The 22,215-nt window shown below is 43.1% G+C and overlaps 1 protein-coding gene across 1 annotated transcript; it reads left to right on the forward strand.

Annotated features, from left to right (window-relative positions):
• The first annotated feature begins 3,398 nt into the window (after positions 1-3,398).
• Positions 3,399-21,886, forward strand: LOC139228676 (perilipin-3-like). The gene is made up of 8 exons (XM_070859912.1): positions 3,399-3,487; positions 3,797-3,885; positions 9,615-9,810; positions 12,001-12,083; positions 13,017-13,281; positions 14,190-14,377; positions 18,819-18,959; positions 19,861-21,886. Exons 2-8 carry the CDS (start codon positions 3,814-3,816, stop codon positions 20,227-20,229), a joined length of 1,314 nt encoding a protein of 437 aa, XP_070716013.1. The 5' UTR covers positions 3,399-3,487; positions 3,797-3,813; the 3' UTR covers positions 20,230-21,886.
• Positions 21,887-22,215: the final 329 nt, after the last annotated feature.

The following is a 22,215-nucleotide window of genomic DNA, read 5'->3' on the forward strand; positions in this document are numbered from 1 at the left end:
ATTAACCGTGCCCGTATCGAGGACGATGGATAGCACTCAGGATCCCATTAACCGTGCCCATATCGAGGACAATGGATAGCACTCAGGATCCCATTAACCATGTCCGTATCGAGGACAATGGATAGCACTCAGGATCCCATTAACCGTACCCATATCGAGGACAATGGATAGCACTCAGGATCCCATTAACCATGTCCGTATCGAGGACGATGGATAGCGCTCAGGATCCCATTAACCATGTCCGTATCGAGGACGATGGATAGCGCTCAGGATCCCATTAACCATGTCCGTATCGAGGACGATGGATAGCGTTCAGGATCCCATTAACCATGTCCGTATCGAGGACGATGGATAGCGCTCAGGATCCCATTAACCGTGCCCGTATCGTGGACGATGGATAGCGCTCAGGATCCCATTAACCGTGCCCGTATCGAGGACGATGGATAGCGCTCAGGATCCCATTAACCGTGCCCGTATCGTGGACGATGGATAGCACTCAGGATCCCATTAACCGTGCCCATATCGAGGACGATGGATAGCGCTCAGGATCCCGTTAACCGTACCTGTATCGAGGACGATGGATAGCACTCAGGATCCCATTAACCATGTCCGTATCGAGGACGATGGATAGCGCTCAGGATCCCATTAACCATGTCCGTATCGAGGATGATGGATAGCACTCAGGATCCCATTAACCATGTCCGTATCGAGGACGATGGATAGCGCTCAGGATCCCATTAACCATGTCCGTATCAACGACGATGGATAGCACTCAGGATCCCATTAACCATGTCCGTATCGAGGACGATGGATAGTGCTCAGGATCCCATTAACCGTACCCGTATCGAGGACGATGGATAACGCTCAGGATCCCATTAACTATGTCCGTATCGAGGACGATGGATAGCACTCAGGATCCCATTAACCGTACCCATATCGAGGATGATGGATAGCGCTCAGGATCCCATTAACCGTACCTATATCGAGGACGATGGATTGCGCTCAGGATCCCATTAACCGTACCCATATCGAGGATGATGGATAGCGCTCAGGATCCCATTAACCGTACCCATATCGAGGACGATGGATAGCGCTCAGGATCCCATTAACTATGTCCGTATCGAGGACGATGGATAGCACTCAGGATCCCATTAACCGTACCCATATCGAGGATGATGGATAGCGCTCAGGATCCCATTAACCGTACCCATATCGAGGACGATGGATAGCGCTCAGGATCCCATTAACCGTGCCCATATCGAGGACGATGGATAGCGCTCAGGATCCCATTAACCGTACCCATATCGAGGATGATGGATAGCGCTCAGGATCCCATTAACCGTGCCCATATCGAGGACGATGGATAGCGCTCAGGATCCCATTAACCGTACCCATATCGAGGATGATGGATAGCGCTCAGGATCCCATTAACTGTGCCCACATCGAGGACGATGGATAGCGCTCAGGATCCCATTAACCGTACCCATATCGAGGACGATGAATAGCGCTCAGGATCCCATTAACCGTGCCTGTATTGGTAGTGATAGATAGCGCTCAGGTTCTCAGTAAACCGTGCCTTTATTGGTGGCGTGCAGTGAACAATGCTTCTTGAAGTTGAAGCTCATAAAAACATATTTTCAATCAACCAAGGGAGATGACAGGCTATCTTCGCTAGCCATCCTGTCCATCGATAATAATGTGGCTCAAAATATCTTGGTGAACAAAGTATTTTTATTTGTTATTGTTATTTATCAGTTTCGTGTTCAATTTAATGTTTCGTTTATTTGTACTTAGCTATAACGTTTATTTTTTATGACATATCATTTATTATTTAAATTATAAAAAAACGTTTAGATTACAGCTTTAGTTCTGAAACTTTCGCTAATACTTAAACTCAAAGATAGGCTGCCAAAATACAAGTTGGCCCAGGGTGTCATTTTTCCAAGGGCCAGCCCTAAGAAAAGGTACTTAAGAGGTTGGCAGTCTTCAAAATAGAAAATTAACCTGAGGTTACTGAGGTAAGTAAGGGTTAAAATTGCAGAGGCTCGGGCCACAATCTTCCAATTCTCCTTAGATATGGGGGTGGTGCGAAAGGACTTGAGGATTGCGAACATTGCACCCCTGTTTAAAAAGAGGGAGAGGGATAAACCCAGCAACTGCAAGCCGGCTTAACGGCAGTGGCAGGGCAACATTTAGAGACAACGGCCCAGAAATCCCAGTCGGCCGCTTCCCATGGGCGATCGAAGAAAAAAGTTCAAAAAGAAGCGCACCTACCTGTTCCTGCTGCGCCCATGCGAGTTCCCAGTCCTGAGGCCTCCACTGACTGCGTGTCGGAGCGTGTGCACGTCAGGACGTGCACAGGGCTGGAGCTGCAGTCACATGGCTCTAGGCAGCCAAACCAGGAGATTGGAAACTCTTAAGTTATTATGAATGAGAACCTGCCCCCCCAAACACACAAAACTCTAATAAAAATAGAAAAAATACACCACATATTTTTAATAATTTAAATTAAAGTTGTTTATGTACTATATTAAAAAAATACTTTTCCGATTTTTAAAAAAGTTTTTACAATTATGGTTTAAAATAAACTTACCGCAGTGGGGAGGGTTGTTAACAATTAAAAAAATTACATTTTATCATATAATGTTTTGTGTATTTTAAAATTCTTACGCCTGTCAAAGTTGGCTATGCGCCTGCTTTTATCAGGCGCAATTGTTTTCAGGACATCCGCTGAGCAAGATATGGGTAAATACTGCAATCATGCCCATGCGAATGTCCTGTCTGCCGAGATACGGAGGATCTGTCAAGCTCCAGCTTGACAAATCGGAAAATCCGGTTTTCAGCGGATGCGTATTGTTTGCTGAAAAGCAGCTTTTGCGATGCCTTCCCCCGTCTGTACACACTCCGTACGGACCCAGGAGGCAGGAATTTCTGGGCCAAATATGGGACAAAATGAATCGGCATTTGGTAAAGTATGGGCTAATAAATGAGAGTCAGCACGGATTTATTAAAGGCAAATTGTGTTTGACTAACTTGATTGAGCTCTTTAATGAAGTAAGGAAAGGGTTGATGAGGGTGGAGTGGTTGATGTTCAAATCGTTTTCCTCGTCCATAAGTATCTCCTGAGATTTTGACACATCTTGGGGACTGTGAGGTAAGCTGCTAAAAGCCTTGGTGATTTGTTACACAAAGTCTTTTGTGTGTCCATCCTATCTGTCAAATTCTTGCAGGCTAATTCGAAGTCATTCCCCCGCACTTTGTGGTGTTGTGTTTGCACTTCACCCAGGAGCTTGACTGACATGAACCAAGACACACCTCTATACTGTTTGGTTGGTCGGCGCCTCATTCACTTTCCCTCTTTCAGTGCGGATTGCTCAGATCATAAAGTGTGCCCCACCCGGAGAGTTACTTAAATCCGTTGCTCTGGACCAGTGGTTAAAGTGTGCAGAGGGAGGAGAGGAGCAGGGCAAGTTTCTTAGACGAGTTGGTAAGTTCAGAAACTTTTAGCCTGTTTGCTTTGCCGCTTTCAGAGGCGTTTTTGTTCCAAAACGTTTGATGTAACTTTTACCATTATCAGAATATTCATTTCTGGTGTATTTTGTCTTTTAAATCCTTGCCACAGGTAGACTTGAACTTTTTATTAAGTTTTCACCCAACTTTAGTAAACTGGTTAATAAACTTGCTGTGCTTTCTTCACTCTGTACCGTGACTTTACCCCGGTTCTGTCCCACCCTAGGCAGCTGCCGGGTGGGTGAGAGTTAGACCGCCTGCTCTAATCCCAATTTATTTTCCACAGACTTTTGGCTATTTGTTATGGCGTCAGAAGCGGCCGAAAACGTTGAAGTGTCCAACAAAAGCGAGGACCAGGAGAGTGGGGAGCAGCAGGTACTGAACTAGTCCTGGTGGAAGACACTTGTATCCCCTAGTAACCTGTGGATTGTTTACTGACCACTAATCTAAGCGGTGACCAGAGACGACATCTAATTGTTGAGATAATCATTTGGCACGAGTTCGGGGTCAGCAGTCCGGGAGCACTTACTGTTCTGAGAAATGTGGCGCTGACTCAATCACCTTAGTGTTGTAATCTTTGACCTATATTGCAATATACTATCATTTTCATTGTCTTAAAATATAAAGCCACAAAACGTGTGTGTATAACCGCTTCTAATGCGACATTTAAAACTTTAAGGATATAAAGAGCAAATTCTGCCTTTCTTCAAGATTGATGAGTCGACAGTGTTTCCACTTGTACTAGTAGAGCAAAACTAGAGGCAATTAAATAGGGAATTCAGAGGCCAAGTCTTTATCCATAGTGGTGAGAATGTGGAATTTGCTACCACAAGGAGTAGTTGAGTTGAATAGTATAGATGCTGTGGCTCAGTGGGTAGCACTCCATCCTGAGTCAGAAGGTTGTTGGTTCAAATCCCACTCCAGGGACTTGAACACCCAAATCTAGACTGACACTTCAGTGCTGAAGAAGTGATGCACTGTCAGAGGTGCCATCTTTTAGATGAGATGTTAAACCGAGGCCCTGTCTGTGCTTGGGTGGTTATAAAAAAAATCCCATAGCATTCCATTTGCCTTCCTAATTGCTGTACCTGCATGCTAGCTTTGTTTCATGTACAAGGATCCCAGATACATCTCTCCTGCAGCATTTAATCTTTTTTTAATTAAAAAAAAAATTGGCTTTTTTTTCTGCTAGAGTGGATAACCTCACATTTTTCCACATTATACTCTATCTGACAAATTTTTGCCCACTCACTTAGTCTGTCTATCAGTTAGCCAATTCTTTGCATCCTCCACACAATTTGCTTTCCCACCTATCTTTGTATCAACAAACTTGGCTACATTACACTAGGTCCTTTTTTTATCTAAGTCATTAATATAGATTGTAAATAGTTGAGGCCCCAGGACTGATCCCTGTGGTAATTTCCCAATGTCAGATGTTGGGCTAACTGATTTATAGTTTCCTGCTTTCTGTGTCCCTCCTTTCTTTAGGGGCATTCCATCTGTAGTCTTCCAATCTGCTGGAAATTAAGGATAGGTTTAAATCCAAGGAAGAGGCATATAAATTGTCCAGAAAAAGCAGCAAAACTGAGGACTGGGAGAATTTTGTAATACAGCAGAGGAGGACAAAGGGTTTAATTAGGAGGGGGAAAATAGAGTATTAGGAAGCTTGCTGGGAACATTAAAAACTGACTGACTGCAAAAGCTTCTATAGATGTGAAGAGAAAAAGATTAGTGAAGACAAATGTAGGTCCCTTGCAGTCAGATTCAGGTGAATTTATAATGGAACAAAGAAATGGCAGACCAGTTAAACAAATACTTTGATTCTGTTTTTGTGAAGGAAGACACATAATTGGAAATACTAGGGGACTGAGGGTCTAGTGAGGAGGAACTGAAGGATATCCTTATAAAGTGGGAAATTGTGTTAGGGGAAATTGATGGGATTGAAGGCTGATAGTCTGCATCCCAGAGTACTTAAGGCAGTGGCCCTAGAAATAGTTGATGCATTGGTGGTCATTTTCCAACATTCCATGGACTCAATTAGTTCCTATGGATTGGAGGGTAGCTAATGTAATGCCACTGTTTTAAAGGAGGGAGAGAAAATAGGTAATTATAGACCAGTTAGCCTGACATCAGTAGTGGGGAAAATGTTGGAATCAATTATTAATGATCTAGCAGCACATTTGGAAAGCAGTGACTGGATTGGTCCAAGTCAGCATGGATTTATGAAAGGCAAATCATGCTTGACCAATCTTCTGGAATTTTGAGGATGTAACTAGTAGTGGATAAGGGAGAACCAATGGATGTGGTGTATTTGGACTGTCAAAAGCCTTTTGAAAGTCCAAATACAAGGTCCCACATGAGATTGGTGTGCAAAATCAAAGCACATGGTATTGGGATTAATGTAATGATTTAGATAGAACTGGTTGGCAGACAGGAAGCAGAGTTGGGATAAATGGGTCCTTTTCAGAATGGCAGGCAGTGACTAGTGGAGTACTGCAGAGCTCTGTGCTGGGACCCCAGCTCTTTACAATATACATTAATAATTTTAGATGAAGGAATTGAGTAATATCCAAGTTTGCAGATGACACTAAACTGGGTGGTGGTGAGCTGTGAGGAGGATGCTAAAAGGCTGCAGGGTGACTTGGACAAGTTGGGCAAATGCATGGCAGATGCAGTATAATGTGGATAAATGTGAGGTTATCCACTTTGGGGGCAAAAACACGAAGGCAGAATATTATCAATGGTGGCAGATTAGGAAAAGGGGAGGTGCAATGAGACCTGGGTTTCATGGTACATCAGTCATTGAAAGTTGGCATGCAGGTAGTGAAGGCAAATGGTATGTTGGCCTTCATGGCTAGAGGATTTGAGTATAGGAGCCGGGAGGTCTTAGTGCAGTTGTACAGGGCCTTGGTGAGGCCTCACCTGGAATATTAAGTTTTTTGATCTCTTAATCTGAAAAAGGATGTTCTTGCTATTGAGGGAATGCAGCAAACGTTCACTAGACTGATTCCTGGGATGGCTGGACTGACATATGAGAAACTGGATCAACTGGGCCTTTATACACTGGAGTTTAGAAGGATGATAGGGGATCTCGTAGAAATTTGATTCTGACGGGACTAGACAAGTTAGATGTAGGAAGAATGTTCCTGCTGATGGGGAAGTCCAGAACCAGGGGACATAGTCTAAGGATAAGGGGTAAGCCATTTAGAACTGATGAGGAGAAACTTCTTCACTCTGTTGTTAACCTGTGGAATTCCCTACCGCAGAGTTGTTGCCCGTTCATTGGATATATTCAAGAGGGACTTAAATGTGACCCTTATGGCTAAAGGATCAAGGGGTATGGAGAGAAAGCAGGAAAGGGGTACTGAGGGAATGATCAGCCATGATTTTATTGAATGGTGGTGCAGGCTTGAATGACCTACTCCTGCACTTATATTCTACATTTCTATGACCACCCCAGAATCCAGGGAATTTTAGTAAATTTTAACATGCTGAAAACCAGCTTTTCCGATGCCTTCCTGGGTTCGTAAAAACTTGCGGGCTCAGGACATCGGAAATTCTGCCCCAATATTCTCTCGTCCTTTGCTGGTTTCTAAAAATTTCACAATCCTCTGGCCTTCCACTATTCTTTGCAACATTGTCTGCCTTTGTTTTCAATTTGATACCATCTTTTCCTTAGCCACAGATGGTTCATCTTTCTCACTGGAATATGAGTTATGAAATATCTCAATATTTGCCACTGCCTATCTCCTGTCTTGCCCTTTTTCATCTATTTTTCCAGTCCACTTTAGCCAACTCTGCCTTCATACCTTTTTATAATTGCCTTTTTATTTAAATTCAGGGCACTGGTTTGAGACCTAGCTTCTCGCCCTCAAACTGAATTTGAAATTCTACCACCTATGATCACTCTTCCCGAGAAGACCCTTTTACTATGAGATCATTTATTCATCCTGTCTCATTACACATTACCAGATCTAAAATTGTCTGCTCCCTGGTTGGTGTATTCAGTGTGGTTTCTTAAAACTATGAACTCTTAAGGCTACCTTTGCCAATTTGGACAAAATCAATATGAAGATTAAAATCTCACACTTATTGCCATACCTTTCTTACAAGCCCCCATTATTTCTTTACTTACTGTCCTACAGTGTAGCTAAATATTCAGTTCCCAACCTTGGTCACCTTGCAACCGCATCTCTAATGGCAATCAGATCATACCCATTATTTCTATTTGTAATGTCAACTCCTCTAGTGATGAATGCTGTGTGCATTCAGAGCATTTAATTTTGTCTAACCATTTTTCCTTTCTCTGACCACCACTTTCTGATGCACTCTTTATGTTCTGTCCTTTCCTGTCACACTCTGGTTGTTATCTGTATCGCTACCCTCTACTATTGCCTTCTCCTTTCTGACTTTCAAAATTTCTGCTCACCTGATTCATTTTCTTTCTTTCCTTCTCCCTCCCTTCCCCCCCCCCCCCCCCCCCTTCCTAGTTTATCGCCAGGACATTGGTCACTGTATAATTTAAGTGAAGCCCATCCTGACAGAACAGCTCCCTTTTATCCCAGTTCTGATGCCAGTGTCCCATGAATCGAAACCCATTCTCCCATACTAATCTTTGAGCCACGCATTCATCTCTGATCTTATCTACCTTATGCAAATTTGCTCGTGGCTCTGGTAATAATCCAGAGATTACCTTTGTGGTTCTGCTTTTTTAATTTAACCCCTAGCTGCTCATACTCCCTCAGCAGAGCCTCTGTCCTACCTAATGTGGACCATGACCACTATCTTCCCCCTCTTGCTCTAAGTTCCTCCAGCCCAGAGATGTCCTTAACCCTGGCACCAGGCAGGCAACACAGCCATCAGAACTTGCGCACTCTGCTGCAGAAAACAGTATCTATCCCCCTAACTATACTGTCCCATACTACTACCACACTACTTTTTACTCCCCCCCCCCCCCCCCCACTTGAATGGGCCCCTGTACCACAGTGCTGTGGTCTGTTTGCTCATCCTCCCTGCTCTTGGCCCCATGGAGTAAGAACCTTGTACCTGTTGGACAAGTGTAAGGGCTGAGGCTCCTCCAATGCTACATTCTGGATCCCCATACCTGCCTCACTCATAGTCACACACCCTCCTGTCCCTGACCACAGACCAAATTTGAATTATTTAACCTAAGGGGTGCAACTGCCTCCTGGAACGCAGTGTCCAGGTAGCTCGATTCTAGCTCATCAACTGAGCCACATTCCTCAAGCCTCCAACACTTGCTGCAGATGTGGTCGCCATGGATCACACTAGTGTTCATCGGCTCCCACATGCTGCAACACATTGCTTGTCCTGCCAACTCTAAATTTTATTTAAGTTTTGAATGTTTAGAGGTGGAAGCTGTCAAATTGAGGGCTATAAGCTAATAATGTGGAGGACTGCACCAACATGCAGGATGCAATAACAAGATTGCAAAGTGGATGGATAAGTGGCAAATTCAGTTACATTATGGCAAGTGTGAGGTGGTTGGACATTAGAAAGATAAACTAAAGGGGGAGGGTGTCTGATCTGAATAGATACATGCATTGCTAAATGTTGAAACACCTAGCTGATTAGATCATAAAGAATGCAAGCAAAGTACAAGCAGACATTTCTAGGCTATCCAAAACACAAGATGGTAGGGGTCTTCCAATTGTGCTTTGAACACTTCTTGTTCTGTGCAGCCTTGAGTGCTCTCTCGGAATTCATCTTTGCTGACCGGTGCTTGCATGGGAATTGGAGGCTGTGGTGCAGGGCGACCCTAATGAGAATGATGACTCTGGCTGCTGTAAATTGCAGACTAGTCTTGAAGGAGATATCTGCTGTTCTTCCACTAGAAACTGGACACTTCTACAGTAGAGACCTTTTTTATACTACATATCTGGCCTGACTTACTAAAAAAATCCTTGAGTATCCATCTTTAGGATGGTTACTCAATCTTTCTTGGCAAAGTATCTCAACACCTATATGGGCAGTTGCTGCAAAATTCAACATCTCTTTAGAACTGGACTGAGGTGTTCCCCTTGGCCCTTGAGTCATTGGCATGAATTACTGTGCAGTGACCTGTTCCATGACTTGTGTTTCAGAATGTGGTGAATAGGGTGACAAGCCTGCCTCTTGTGAGCTCTGTCTGTGACATGGTGTCTGCTGTATACAACAGCACCAAGGAGAACCACCCATATGTGAAGACTGTCTGTGATATGGCGGAGCAGGGCGTGAAGACCATCTCTGCTGTGGCTGTTGGTGGTGCCAAACCAATTATGGACAAGCTGGAGCCTCAAAGTAAGATTGGACGATACTTGGCCAAATAAAATTGGGTGATATTTGGAGTGAAAGGCAAATGTTCACCTCCATAATGGTGACTGCACATGCAATAAAGCAACAATGTATTGCTTCAGAACCCCCTGCACTGAGATACTTTTAATAAAATGTATGTGTTCCAGCCTGTCTATTGGGCTGAAGAAGGCTAAGCTTAGTATCCAGCAATAATTAAAAGGAACTAGAATTCTCTCCAGTAAATAGAAAACAGTATAATATGTATTAAGATGCCCTTAGCTCTTCAAAACCAGCTATGGCAGCAATTTTACCAAATGATTAAGCTAAAAGATTCTAACTCTACCACATAGTTCTACCTTGGGTTTGTGTTAATTCCCCTCTAGAGACCTAGAATCTTGGTGTCCCAAATGGTTTAGATTGTAGATCTATCTATCCCTTGAGGTACAGTGATGGTGGGGTTTGCTGGAAATCCAGGTACTCCCAAAACTTGAGCACATAATCTAGGTTGAGACTTCAGTGCAGTACTAGAGGAATGCTGCTCTTGTTTGGATAGAAACATCAGAACATAATAGAAACCAGAGTAGTCCATACAGCCCCTCACCTGCTCCGCCATTCAATAAGATCGTGGCTGATCTGATCATTGACTAGGCTCCACTTACCCGCCCTTTCCCCATAAACCCCTTATCCCCTTATTATTTCAGCAACTGTCTTTTTGTCTTAAATTTATTCATTATCCCAGCTTCCACAGCTGAGGCAGTGAATTCCACAGATTTACAACCCTCAGAGGAAATTTCTCCTCCTCATCTGTTTTTAAATGGGGAGCCCTTTATTCTAAGATCATGCCCTCTATTTCTAGTGTCCCCCAACAGTGGAAACATCCTCTCTGCATCCACCTTGTCAAGCCCACTCAATCTTGTATGTTTTAAGATATCCTCTCATTCATCTGAATTCCAATGAGTAGAAATTCAACCTTTCCTCACATCAACCCCCTCATTCCCAGAATCAACCTAGTGAACCTTCTCTGAACTGCTTCCAAAGCAAGTATATCCTTTGTAAATATGGAAACCAAAACTGCATGCAGTATTCCAGGTGTGACCTCACTGATACTATATATGTAAGACTTCCCTGCTTTTATACTCTACCCCTTTGCAATAAAGACCAAGATACCATTGGCCTTCCTGATCACTTGCTGTACCTGCATACTATCCTTGTGTTTTATGCACAAGTACCCCCAGGTCCTGCAGTACTATGGCACTTTGCAATCTTTCTCCATTTAAATAATAACTTGCTCTGATATTTTTCCAAAGTGCATGACTCCTCACTTTCCCACATTATACTCCATCTGCCAAATTTTTGCCCACTCACTTAGCCTGTCTATGTCCTTTTGCAGATTTTTTTTTTGTGGTGTCTCTCATTGTTTTTCCTCCCATCTTTGTATCGTCAGCAAACTTGGTTACATTACAGTCCCTTCTTCCAAGTCATTAATATAGATTGTAAATAGTTGAGGTTGCAGTACTGATCCCTAGTTACTGGTTGCCAACCAGAGAACAAACCATTATATTGAGCTCCCATCTGCCCTGTTTGAGCGCCTGTAAAAGATGGCACTATTCTGGGATGTCCTGGTGTCTTGCATCACAAAACCAATTCAGATCATTTATCTCTGCTGCTTTGGGAGGCCTTGCAGTGTGAAATATATCAGAGACATGACAATCAAATCAGTTGACAACCAGTTGCTGAGTGAAACCAGCCCAGCTTGCATTTTAATTAGTACAATATATTAACAAGATTACTGTTGACCTGCAGTGTTAATTGCAACCTAACTTGGCAAGTTGCACTTGACTTCAGATTATTCATTGTTACAAATACATTGGTATGAAATATCACATTGGCCAGCAGCCTACTAAATTAACTTTCTTTTAAATAAAAGTAGTATTTATAACTTGTTTCCTTTTGGTATGTGGAGGTCCAATTCCAGCTTCCATTCATGTCTGGACAGCATGGGATCATTGCCATGTTTATGGATGTTAACTATTGCATATGTCAGTACAGGAAGTAAAATGTAAGAACTGCCATAAGATCTGGTTCAGTGCTAACAAAACCAATTGAGGCTTCGTGGTGACCTTTTGTTTGTTAAACTGGAGCTTAATGTGTAAAGGCAATATGGGCACTTTGTCTAAGTGAACTTTCTTTGCTCAGTTTCAGCAGTTAATGAATATGCCTGTATAGGCTTGAATAAACTGGAAGAGAAGCTGCCAATCCTTCAACAGTTCACACCCCAGGTAAGGGGATTATCTACCAATGACTTGTAGATGGCACATTGGCCTTCAGAAAGCTTGTAATGGCTACAGGAGCAGTACTTTCAATCCACTGAAGCCACCTTTACACTGAACTCATGAAGCCACTAACTTGCAAGTTCTAATTCTGTTACATCTGTGGATGGTGTTATCAATGCAAAGATGCCAGACTGATTTCCCATGTCTCTCCTGGATATGCCAAACTAAATTAAAGCCTAGTCTTTGAAGTTCCCTTTTGTAGAAAGTTCAATTGTCTTTTCCTACTAACCTGTAACAACTTTGTCTTCTATCCAAATTGAAACATTAGAAGTGGGCAGAATTGGCTGATTTCTATAGTGGTTGGTCACTAAACATTATTTCATTGTAACTTTTGTAGCCATTCACTCAACCCAAAAATCAGCCGATGGTTGGATCATCCATTTGTCAAGTGCATGTGACTGCACACGTGAAATTGTGGCAGTCTCCAGTGATGCTGAAGTAACCACTGTGGTGTTGGAAGCATGCTTGCCTCTGATTGTGGGTTCAAGTCCCATGCAAATTGAGCACAGAATCTAGCTGACAGTCCTGTGCTGCCTTTTCAAATGAGCCATCCAACCAAGGCCTCCTCTGGTGGATGTAAAAGATTCCAGGCACTCTGTTTTGAAAGCTGGGAAGTTTGCCCTGGCCAACATTTATCCCTCAACCAACCACCAATATCATAAAATAGATTATCTGGTTATTGTCTCCTGCTGTTGTGTGGGGGCTTGGCTGTGAAGCACTTTTGGGATGTCCCAAGGTGCTATATAAACACAAGTCTGTCCTTCTGGACAAGCCCATTCTCATCTCAAACCAAAGTTGAAATTGTCTTGAATGTTTGCACTCTGACTCTGCACTAGAATGATTTTGTCTTTCAATGTATTAAATTGTTCTCTTTTACAGGTTGTTGCTGGTACCAGAGAGCTAGTTTCATCCACAATAACTGGAGCCAAAGATGTGGTCTCCAACACAATGACTGGTGTAGTGGACATGGCCAAAGGGGCAGTGCATGATGGCATTGAGAAAACTAAAACAGTGATGGTTGAAGGAGTAAACACAGTCATTTCATCCAGAGTAGGCCAGATGGTGGTCACGGGTGTAGACAGTGCACTCAATAAATCTGAAGAGATGGTTGATCACTTTCTTCCTATGACTGAGGAGGAACTGAGTAAGAACCAATCTATTTTACTACCTCAAATTGTCTTTGATTTTGTATTGGCTTCAGTGGCCCTTCATGCTGGGTACACTTACTTGAGCAGAGAGGTTGCATCCAGTACAGATCAGTGGTTGCACTCTCTGAATTTAAGTTATTCCTCAGACTTGTGCACTTGAGAAATATGAAAGTACTTCAGAAATGCAGAACATTGTTCACGGGAACTGCTAATTAAACTACAAGCAGCACATCTTTAAACTTTTACCGTTTACTTATTAGCTAACTCCAATTTCTGCTCTCTTCCCTCTCCATATCTAGTCAAATAGGTTAGCCTAGCTGTTCCAGATTAAAATGCTTCTTTCAGAAAAGATTGATCTATCTTTGTTTCAAGCATTCAACCTAAACACTGGGCCTTGTTAATGTTCCCTGTTAGTTAACATTGGAATGTTTGTTCATGGCCCTCTTGCATAGTTATACTTTGAGGGCATTGTACTTGTGGCCAGAAACACCAGACACAGTATAGGAAGCTTGAGAAAGCGAGTACCAGAAAGCCACAACTGCATGCTCTGCCTGGTGTAATCCTCCGATTAGAAATTTCAAACAACCTAAAAATGCAAATTTGACAAGTTTATAACTGAGAATCTTGGTCAGATTTGGGGACGTAAGGAAATTGAACAGTAATGTCACCAAACTTGAATGTAATTGTATGTAGCCACCAGATGACAGCATTGTTGGAGGCCACTGAGCAGCATGCACATGGTGCTGCTCAAGTATAAAAGGCCAGCCATGTTGTCAAGCACTTTGGGCCTAAATAAAGCAGAAGCAAGGTTGTACTTTGTTTAGTTACAGTGCACAGTTTGAACCTTTGTTGCATACATTTTTCTTGAATAACAGCCTTTAATTGTAAATCCTCTTTGCTTCAGCAAATCTGGCCACTTCTGTTGAAGGCTTTGAGGTGGCCCCAACACAGGAGCAGAGTTACTACGTGCGCTTGGGATCTTTATCTTCAAAAGTTCGTCATCGAGCGTACCAGCACTCCACATCCAAGATGCAGAAGGCCAGGCAAAGCAGTCAAGACATCATGTCTCAGCTTCACAACACCATGGATCTGGTAAGAATACACTTGCTGCTGGGTTGTTTTGACATGGGCTGGAATCTCTTCCTTGCCAGAAACTACCTTCACAGCAAAATTATGTGCAGCTCCAATAAATCTTGTAGACTTGTTGTTTGGATTTTACATTACAATAGATATTTGTTCAATGTGACCAGTCCCTTCTATTGGCTGACGGTGTGCACCTTTTCATGCCCTGTAGCTGGAGTCTAGACTTGTGACCGGATCATTGCTCTACATCAATTACTGGAAGGGAATGGGCTGCTCTTGCTTCTCAAATTGTGATGCTGGTTTTGTGATTTTATTCACAGGACAGATGAATAAACAATATTTGTATATAAATATACATACACAAAATAGGAGTAAGGGATTCTAAAGTATATGTAGAACTTTAGAAAAATGTACAGCTGAGACCTGCAATTCCTGTGCCATGTGGGAACTCCTGGGCAATTCATGTATCCTGGATAACCATATGTTCACGAAATGTCTCCTATTCAAGCTCTGTTTCTGAGCTGGGGTAACTGCAGGGCATACAAGAGACTGAATTTCCTGGAGTGTACATTCCAGAAGGTGGTCACCCTGCAGTAGAGTTCAGAATAGTGGATGGCCATCCAGCAGGGTAGAAAGGGGCAAGTGTTTGATACAGTACCACATAATGGACTTGTTGACACAACTCCAATCCATGGGATTAAAGGGACTGTTGCAGTGTGGATACAAAATTGGTTAAGGGACAGATAGCTGAAGTGTTTCAGACTGGAAGGAAATATACAGGGGCTGGTATTCAGATTACACTTTTTTTTAATATATTACAACCTGGCCTTGATATACAGGGCATAATTTCAAAGTTTGCAGATTACCCTAGTCAAATGTAGTAATCTTGGGAGGTTCCTCATATCAAGGATGACTTGCTTCCATGCCATAAAGGGATGTATTCACAGGTGTTTTGATGAAGGATCTGATCTTGCCAATCCCAAACTACATGTTCTCATTCCATATTCATTATATACAATCTTTGAAATGACCATGTGTTCAATTGCAAATTTCCCAGGGTTTAAATAACCCATTACATAACATAGGAGTAGGCCACCTGGCCCCTTGAACCTGCTCTGCCATTTAATAAGATCATGGCTGGTCTGATCATGGACTCTGCTCCACTTCTCTGCATGCTCCCCATAACCCTTTATTCCCTTTAAAAAATCTGTATCTTTGCCTTCAATATATTCAATGACCCAGCCTCTGCAGCTCTGGGGCAGAGATTTACAACCCTGAAGAAATTCTTCCTGTTTTTAAATGGGTGCCCCCCACCCCCCATTGAGACTCTGCCCCTTAGCTTTAGTTTCCTTCTGAGTGGAAATATCCTGTGTCCACCTTGTTAAGCCCCTCATTATCTCAGGTTTCAATAAGATCACACCACATTCTTAATTCCCATGAGTATAGGCTCAGCCTAAAGTCAAACCCCTCATCTCCAGAATCACCGAAGTGAACCTTCTCTGAGCAGCCTCCAATGCAAGTATATCCTTAAAGACAGAGACCAAAACTGTACACCATACTCTAGGAGTGGCCTCACCAATACCCTGTACAGCTGTAGCAGGACTCTTCTGCTTTTGCACTCCATTCCCCTTGCAATAAAGGCCAATATTCCATTTGCCTTCCTGATTACTTGCATACTAACTTTTTGTGTTTCATACACCAGGACCCCCAGGTCCCTCAGTACTGCAGCAATTTGCAACTTTTCTCCACTTAAATTATAATCTTTACTTCTGCCAAAATGGATTCTCATTTTCCCACATTATACTTCATCTGCCAATGTTTGCACACTCTCTTGGCCTGTCTTTATCCCTTTGCAGATTTGTTGTCCTTGTCACAATTTGCTTTCCCACCCATCTTTGTATCCACAGCAAACTTGGTTACATTACACTGTCCCTTCATCCAAGGTCATTAATATAGATTGTAAGTAGTTGAGGCCCCAGCACTGATCCCTGCAGCACCCCACTAATTACTGTTTTCCAACTGGAAAATAACCCATTTATCCTGACTCTGCATTCTGTTAGCCAATCCTCTCGATGCTAATACATTAACCAACTCCATGAGCTCTTATCTTCTGCAGTAACCTTTTTTTATGTGGCACCTTATCAAATGCCTTCTGGAAATCCAAATACACCACATCCATTGGTTCCCCCCCTTATCCACCCTGCTTGTTACATCCTCCAAGAACTCCAGCAAATTTGTCAAATGTGATTTCCCTTTCATAAAACCATGCTGACTCTGCTTGATTGGTGTGCCAATTTGGAAAGTTTGCATGCTGAATCCTTCAGACAACTTGAGTGTTCGGAGCTGCATCTTTTCAGAAAAGATGCTTTGACCTTGAGTGGTGCAATAGTGGTTGGTCCAAACCTATAATTGTCATTCAAGCTTGTAAACACTTCACTTGGATGTCCAATATGGCAATAATGTCATGCCAGAGTCAAGATGTGGGTTTGAGCTGCACTCCAGACACTTGAGCCCATCTAGGTTGATACTTTGGTGCAGTGCTGAGGGAGTGCTGTGCTGTCATTTGGATGAGATGTTAATGCCACCTTTCTCAGAGCAGGAGAGTTCACCTCCTGGGGTCCTAGAAACATTTACCCCCTCGACCAACATCGTGAAAACTGATTATCTGGTCATTATCACATTGCTGTTTGTGGGACCTTGCTGTATGTAACTTGGTTACTGTTTCCTACGTTACTACAGTTAGTACTTCATTGAAGTGTTTTAGGACGTAATGAAGGGGCCTCTGTTTCGGCTGCCCTCAAGTTTGTCGCCACCCTCTGCCTGCTCCATGATATGCAAGCTGTGATCCAATCCACATCCAGACCGGTGTCAAGCAAGGCTGCATCATCGCACCAACGCTCTTCTCGATCTTCCTTGCTGCAATGCTTTATCTCCCTCAGCAAGCTCCCTGCTGGAGTGGAACTAAACTGTAGGACTAATGGGAATCTGTTCAACCTTCGCTGCATCCAGGCTAGATCCAAGGTCGTCCCATCCTGTCATTGTACTACAGTATGCAAACGACATTTGCACCTGCGTACACTTGGAGGCCGAACTCCAAGCCATCATCAACACTTTCACCACGTACAAAAGCATAGGCCTTGCACTAAACATCTGTGACCAAGGTCCTCCACCAACCTGACCCTGCCACACAGCACTGCCCCCTCCCCCCCCCCGCCAGGTCATCAAAATCCAGTGAGGCCTTGGACAAAATAGACCATTTTCCATACCTCTGGAGCCCACTATCAAGGGCAGACATCTCTGACTAGGTCCAACACCACCTCCAGTGTGCCAGCTCAACCTTCGGTCGCCTGCGTGAGTTTGAAGACCAGGACCTCCAATCTGGCACCAAGCTTGTGGTCTACAGGGCAGTAGTGATACACCCTCCTATATGGCTCATTTGTGGACTACATACAGCAAAATCTCAACACTCAGTACCACAGCACTGCCTCCAAGATCCTGCAAATCCATTGGGAGGATAGACTTGCCAATGTGTGTTCTTTCTCTCAAGCCAGCATCGAAACACTGAGCAGGCCATGTCATCTTGCATGTCTGACATGAAACTCAAAGCAAGCGCTCTACTGAGCTTTGTCATGGCAAGTGAGCCCCAGGTGGGCTTCAAGGACACCCTTTAAAGCCTCTTTGATCAAGTGCAGCATCCCTGCCAGCATCTGGGGATCCTGGGCCCAAGTCTGCCCAAAGTGGATGATCATCCAGGAGGGCACTGAGCACCTAGAGTCTCATTGCCAAGCGCAGGCAGCGGAAGGAACGTGTCAATCCAGGCTCTTTTTTCTGCCCCCCCCCCCGGCCCCCATGACTGAGACTTGGTCTCACATTGGACTCTTCAGCCACCTGAACTTTTTAGTGGAAGCAAGTCATCCTTGACTATGGGGAACCACCTATGATGTATGTTTTACTCCAAATATGACCAAGGACCAAATCCTGTGATTGGATAGTAAAATAGCCCATTCATTCTTAACCATTGGTAGTCCCCAGTAGCCAGTTGAATAGTTGATCTAGCAATTGGTAGGGCTGTAGAGTATTCCATGGTATCTATATAGGGTGGGTTAAAATTATTTCAGTAATGGAGAACTAAAGCAGAATATTGCTTGCACTGGAGTGTTCCACTTTTGAATTTGCCACTTTCTCCAGCTTCTTCTAGGCATAGGTGTTATCACTGCCTAACACTTAACTAATATTTAACTTAATCTGAACTTGTGTTTACTGTTGAGTAAAGGTTCTTCTAGGCTGCTCTAAAATGCTATACTATATTTTTGCTAATTAGTTCAGTTCTAAGACCAATTAGGCATTTGTAGTCACCTGCACTTGAAAATGGGGTATAGACCCTGCAGTGGGAGCAGTTTGTTTGCCAGTTCAATTTTTCAGCATTTTATAGCCAGCTCTGTATTTGCAGATTGAACTGGCAAAGAAAGGAGTTGATTTGGCAAATCAGAAGCTGCAGAGTGCTCAGGAGAAACTACATCAGACCTGGGTTGATTGGCGGAAGAAACAGCCAGAAGGTCAAGTGGAGGAAGAAGGGGCTCAGAAACCTGAAGTAAGTACTGACATTTAACAATCTGGGTTTGGTGGGAGAGGAGCCATCAGGGAGCACCATGAAGGATGAAGATCTGGGCCTTAAACTGTTTCAGCTATTGAACAGAACCCTCCTTCCAAGGAAGGGCAAATCAATCCAGCCTGCTGAATATCTTTGCAGTCAAATGACCACCGAACCTTTTTGAGTTCAGTGTGTTTGGATAAATCCCTTCACTTCAATGCTATTAGAAAATTGAGCACTTGTAATCTACCCAGCGAGTCCAGGCAATGGCAATGTGACTCTAATCTAGGTACCAATTCACCTAATAAGTGCCATTATAGTGACACACATTTAAAAAGTTGCAATTCTGTCCCTGTAATGGGAGTGTTTTCTTGAAATGTAACCAGCCTGGTCAATTTATTTAGACCAGAACCTAGTATGGCTGCAAAATTTGGCTTCATTCAAAGTCAAATAGGTTTTTCATATGCTAGTGGTATAATTGTATTCCTTGTTGAGTGGGTTATTGTGCATCTCTCTTTAGCATGTGGTGCTGTTGAGGGGAGGTGATCATTTACTTAACACCTCCATGGTGTGGCTGTTGCTTGCAACTGGATGGTCCAGCAGGAGTTGCTAGATGGATAGTGATCATGTGTTGGATCACTGGTCTTTCCTCCTACACTCCCAGCTCCCCTCCTCTTCCCCCTCCCCCCCCCCCCCCCCCCCCCCCCCACCAATTGCTGCCTGACTGGTCAGCTGTACTTGGCAAGAGTAACCAGGGTTTATGACTTTCCTACCACAATACATTGCCTTTATTCAAAATAAATCTTATTTCTGCAATTGTGGGTTGGAGGTTTAACTTGGATGGCTTTGAAATGAGGCCAAAAGTGACCACATTCTAATGGTGTCTTTATTTGTATTGCAGCAGGTCGAATCCCAAACTCTAACGATGACTCGCAGCCTCACCCAGCAACTGCAGACTACCTGCCTGACCTTTGTTTCAAACGTCCACGGTCTCCCTCAGCACATTCAAGATACAGTTCAGCAGATCCGCAACACTGCAGAAACCATCCACACCTCTTTCTCCTCTGCCAGTTCCTTCAGCGATCTCTCGGGGCAGCTCCTGGCGCAAAGCAGAGAGCAAATGCTGAAGATTCGGGAGTCCATGGATGGGGTGGTGGAATATGTGCTTCACAACACTCCTCTCAATTGGTTGGTGGGTCCTTTTGTCCCACGGCTGACTGAGTGTCCTCAGTCACAGGAGATGATTGCAATGGATAAAGTTCAAGAATAAATACAACCTGTCTGACTATGCCAGGTGGATGGTTGGTCCACTGTTAAACATGCATCAGATTTAGATTGGTTCAATGAAAATATGACCCTATTTCTGAAAGCTATGGCATGTCCATGAATAAGCAATATTATCCTGTCACTTGACTTCAGTCTTGAGTAATTGCTGTACCCAGCAAACTTTCCCTGTAAAAGCTGCTTGATTTTTTTCCTTATTTGGATTGTGCCATACTCTTGTTGCCATATTGTGCCAGTGTTGGAATTTTTTAAACTAAAACTACTTGCCTTCACTTTTCCAATTAATATTCTAATTGCATTCACACATGCACTCCTTCTGAATTTGAAGAGACACCAGCCCTTGTGTTTCATGAGCAGAAGTTAACATGTCCAGTGAGTTGAAACTTGGAGACCTGCAAATCCAAGAGTACTTTTGCTAGAATTTCATTGGCAGAAATGTAACTTTATTGTAGTAAATCCTATTCAAACACCTACTGCTGTAGCCACAAGAAGTTTTGCCACCATCTTTGGTTTGTATGCACCGAATGTTGCAGCCAAGCTAAAGTTCACAATGTTGAACTATGCCTTTGACATTGGTGTGAATTTTTGTCAACCATGTTAAGCTGAACTGGAATGTAAACTCAATTTCTAGTCTAAATTAGATTTTTTTTCAATACTGATTCCACCCCTGACCCCACAACTATCCAAATGTTCAGCATATTCATCTATAATGTCTTGAGATTGGAGCAAAAGAAACCGTTTGAGGTGATGTGCACTATCCACTTGTATTTCTAGTTTTGCTGTCCTAGATCACTACCTTCCACCAGTGATTGTATTGTGTGTGTGTGTGTATATGGAGTCTCTCATTACACATCTAAGTAATGAGAACAATGACCACACATGCAAGTTATAATCATCATCCCATTGTATTGCCACACTAATGATGGGCTGTAAACTCTTGTAGCACTGAGTTTTAACACAAATCCAGTAATTAATGGGGAAAGGGAAGAGTGTATTTTTGTCTCAGTCTTGTGTGTAGCCCAATTCCTGTCCAAGAAATGGATAAAATGCTAATCTAGTTTGACACATCAGAGTCCAGTAGGTCAGCTGCAGCCCTTCGAGCAATTTGCTCAAATTCCCCAAAAGATGGAAACTTGTAAGGATCAAGTCAATACCATGGGGGCTGTAACACTACTTGCTCTTTGCTGTAATGGCTCACTTGCCCTAGTTGTAAACTGAATGTTTTCAGCACAAGCATTTATTCTGTTTATACCCTGGACAGCAGGAGCTTTTTTGAAAGTGTTCTGTTTCATTTCAGTTTGTATTGGTAACAAAGAACTTGACTTTTTTCCACAAAGCTTGTGTTCTCTGACAGTATCTAAAAGGAGCTGGATTAGTCCTAGTTAAAATGGATGACCTTCTTTCTAACTTGCACAAGGGAACTCTGGATAACAAGTCACTAACACTGATTTAAAATGCACTTCCAGTGACCTCGCTTCTAACCATCCAGAAATTTGAATTAATATTTTCCTGCACTAATAACAGAATAGAGTGCCACCTAATGTGAATTGGCATATGAAGCAACTTTACATGTTCAAGTTTTGTAACTGTAAAATTAGTACAGTAAGTGGCATTGTTTTACTGAATAAAAGTTGATGATTCAACCTCTGGTTTGGATTAGTATGGAAATGTGCACTCTCTTGAGCCGAGTGTGGAGGCACAAGGTTCTGACCAGGGCTAAACTAGTGTGTTTGGACTGCATGTCATTGAGCACTATACCCAACACTCATTTGAACATTGGCATACTCTTCCTTTCAGCCCCTTAAGCCTGTTTCCCCCCCTATTCAGTTAGCTCATGGCCACCTAACTTGGTATACAGCTCTCTTCCTTCACTGATAAATATAGTAGTGTGCATTGGAGTACATACCCTTTATCCCTACCTCATCCTAACAACAATTTGATGTCAATAGGTTTCCAGGGATTCTGTGCTTTC

Source organism: Pristiophorus japonicus, chromosome 18 (assembly GCF_044704955.1).
Source record: "Pristiophorus japonicus isolate sPriJap1 chromosome 18, sPriJap1.hap1, whole genome shotgun sequence".
Classification (NCBI taxonomy): domain Eukaryota; kingdom Metazoa; phylum Chordata; class Chondrichthyes; family Pristiophoridae; genus Pristiophorus; species Pristiophorus japonicus.

Coding starts and splice junctions, on each gene's coding strand:
- LOC139228676 (XM_070859912.1), top strand. CDS start 3,814: ATGGCGTCAGAAGCGGCCGAAAACGTTGAAGTGTCCAACAAAAGCGAG. Junction 12,084..13,016: donor TTCAACAGTTCACACCCCAG/GTAAGGGGATTA, acceptor TCTCTTTTACAG/GTTGTTGCTGGTACCAGAGA. Junction 18,960..19,860: donor AAGGGGCTCAGAAACCTGAA/GTAAGTACTGAC, acceptor TTTGTATTGCAG/CAGGTCGAATCCCAAACTCT.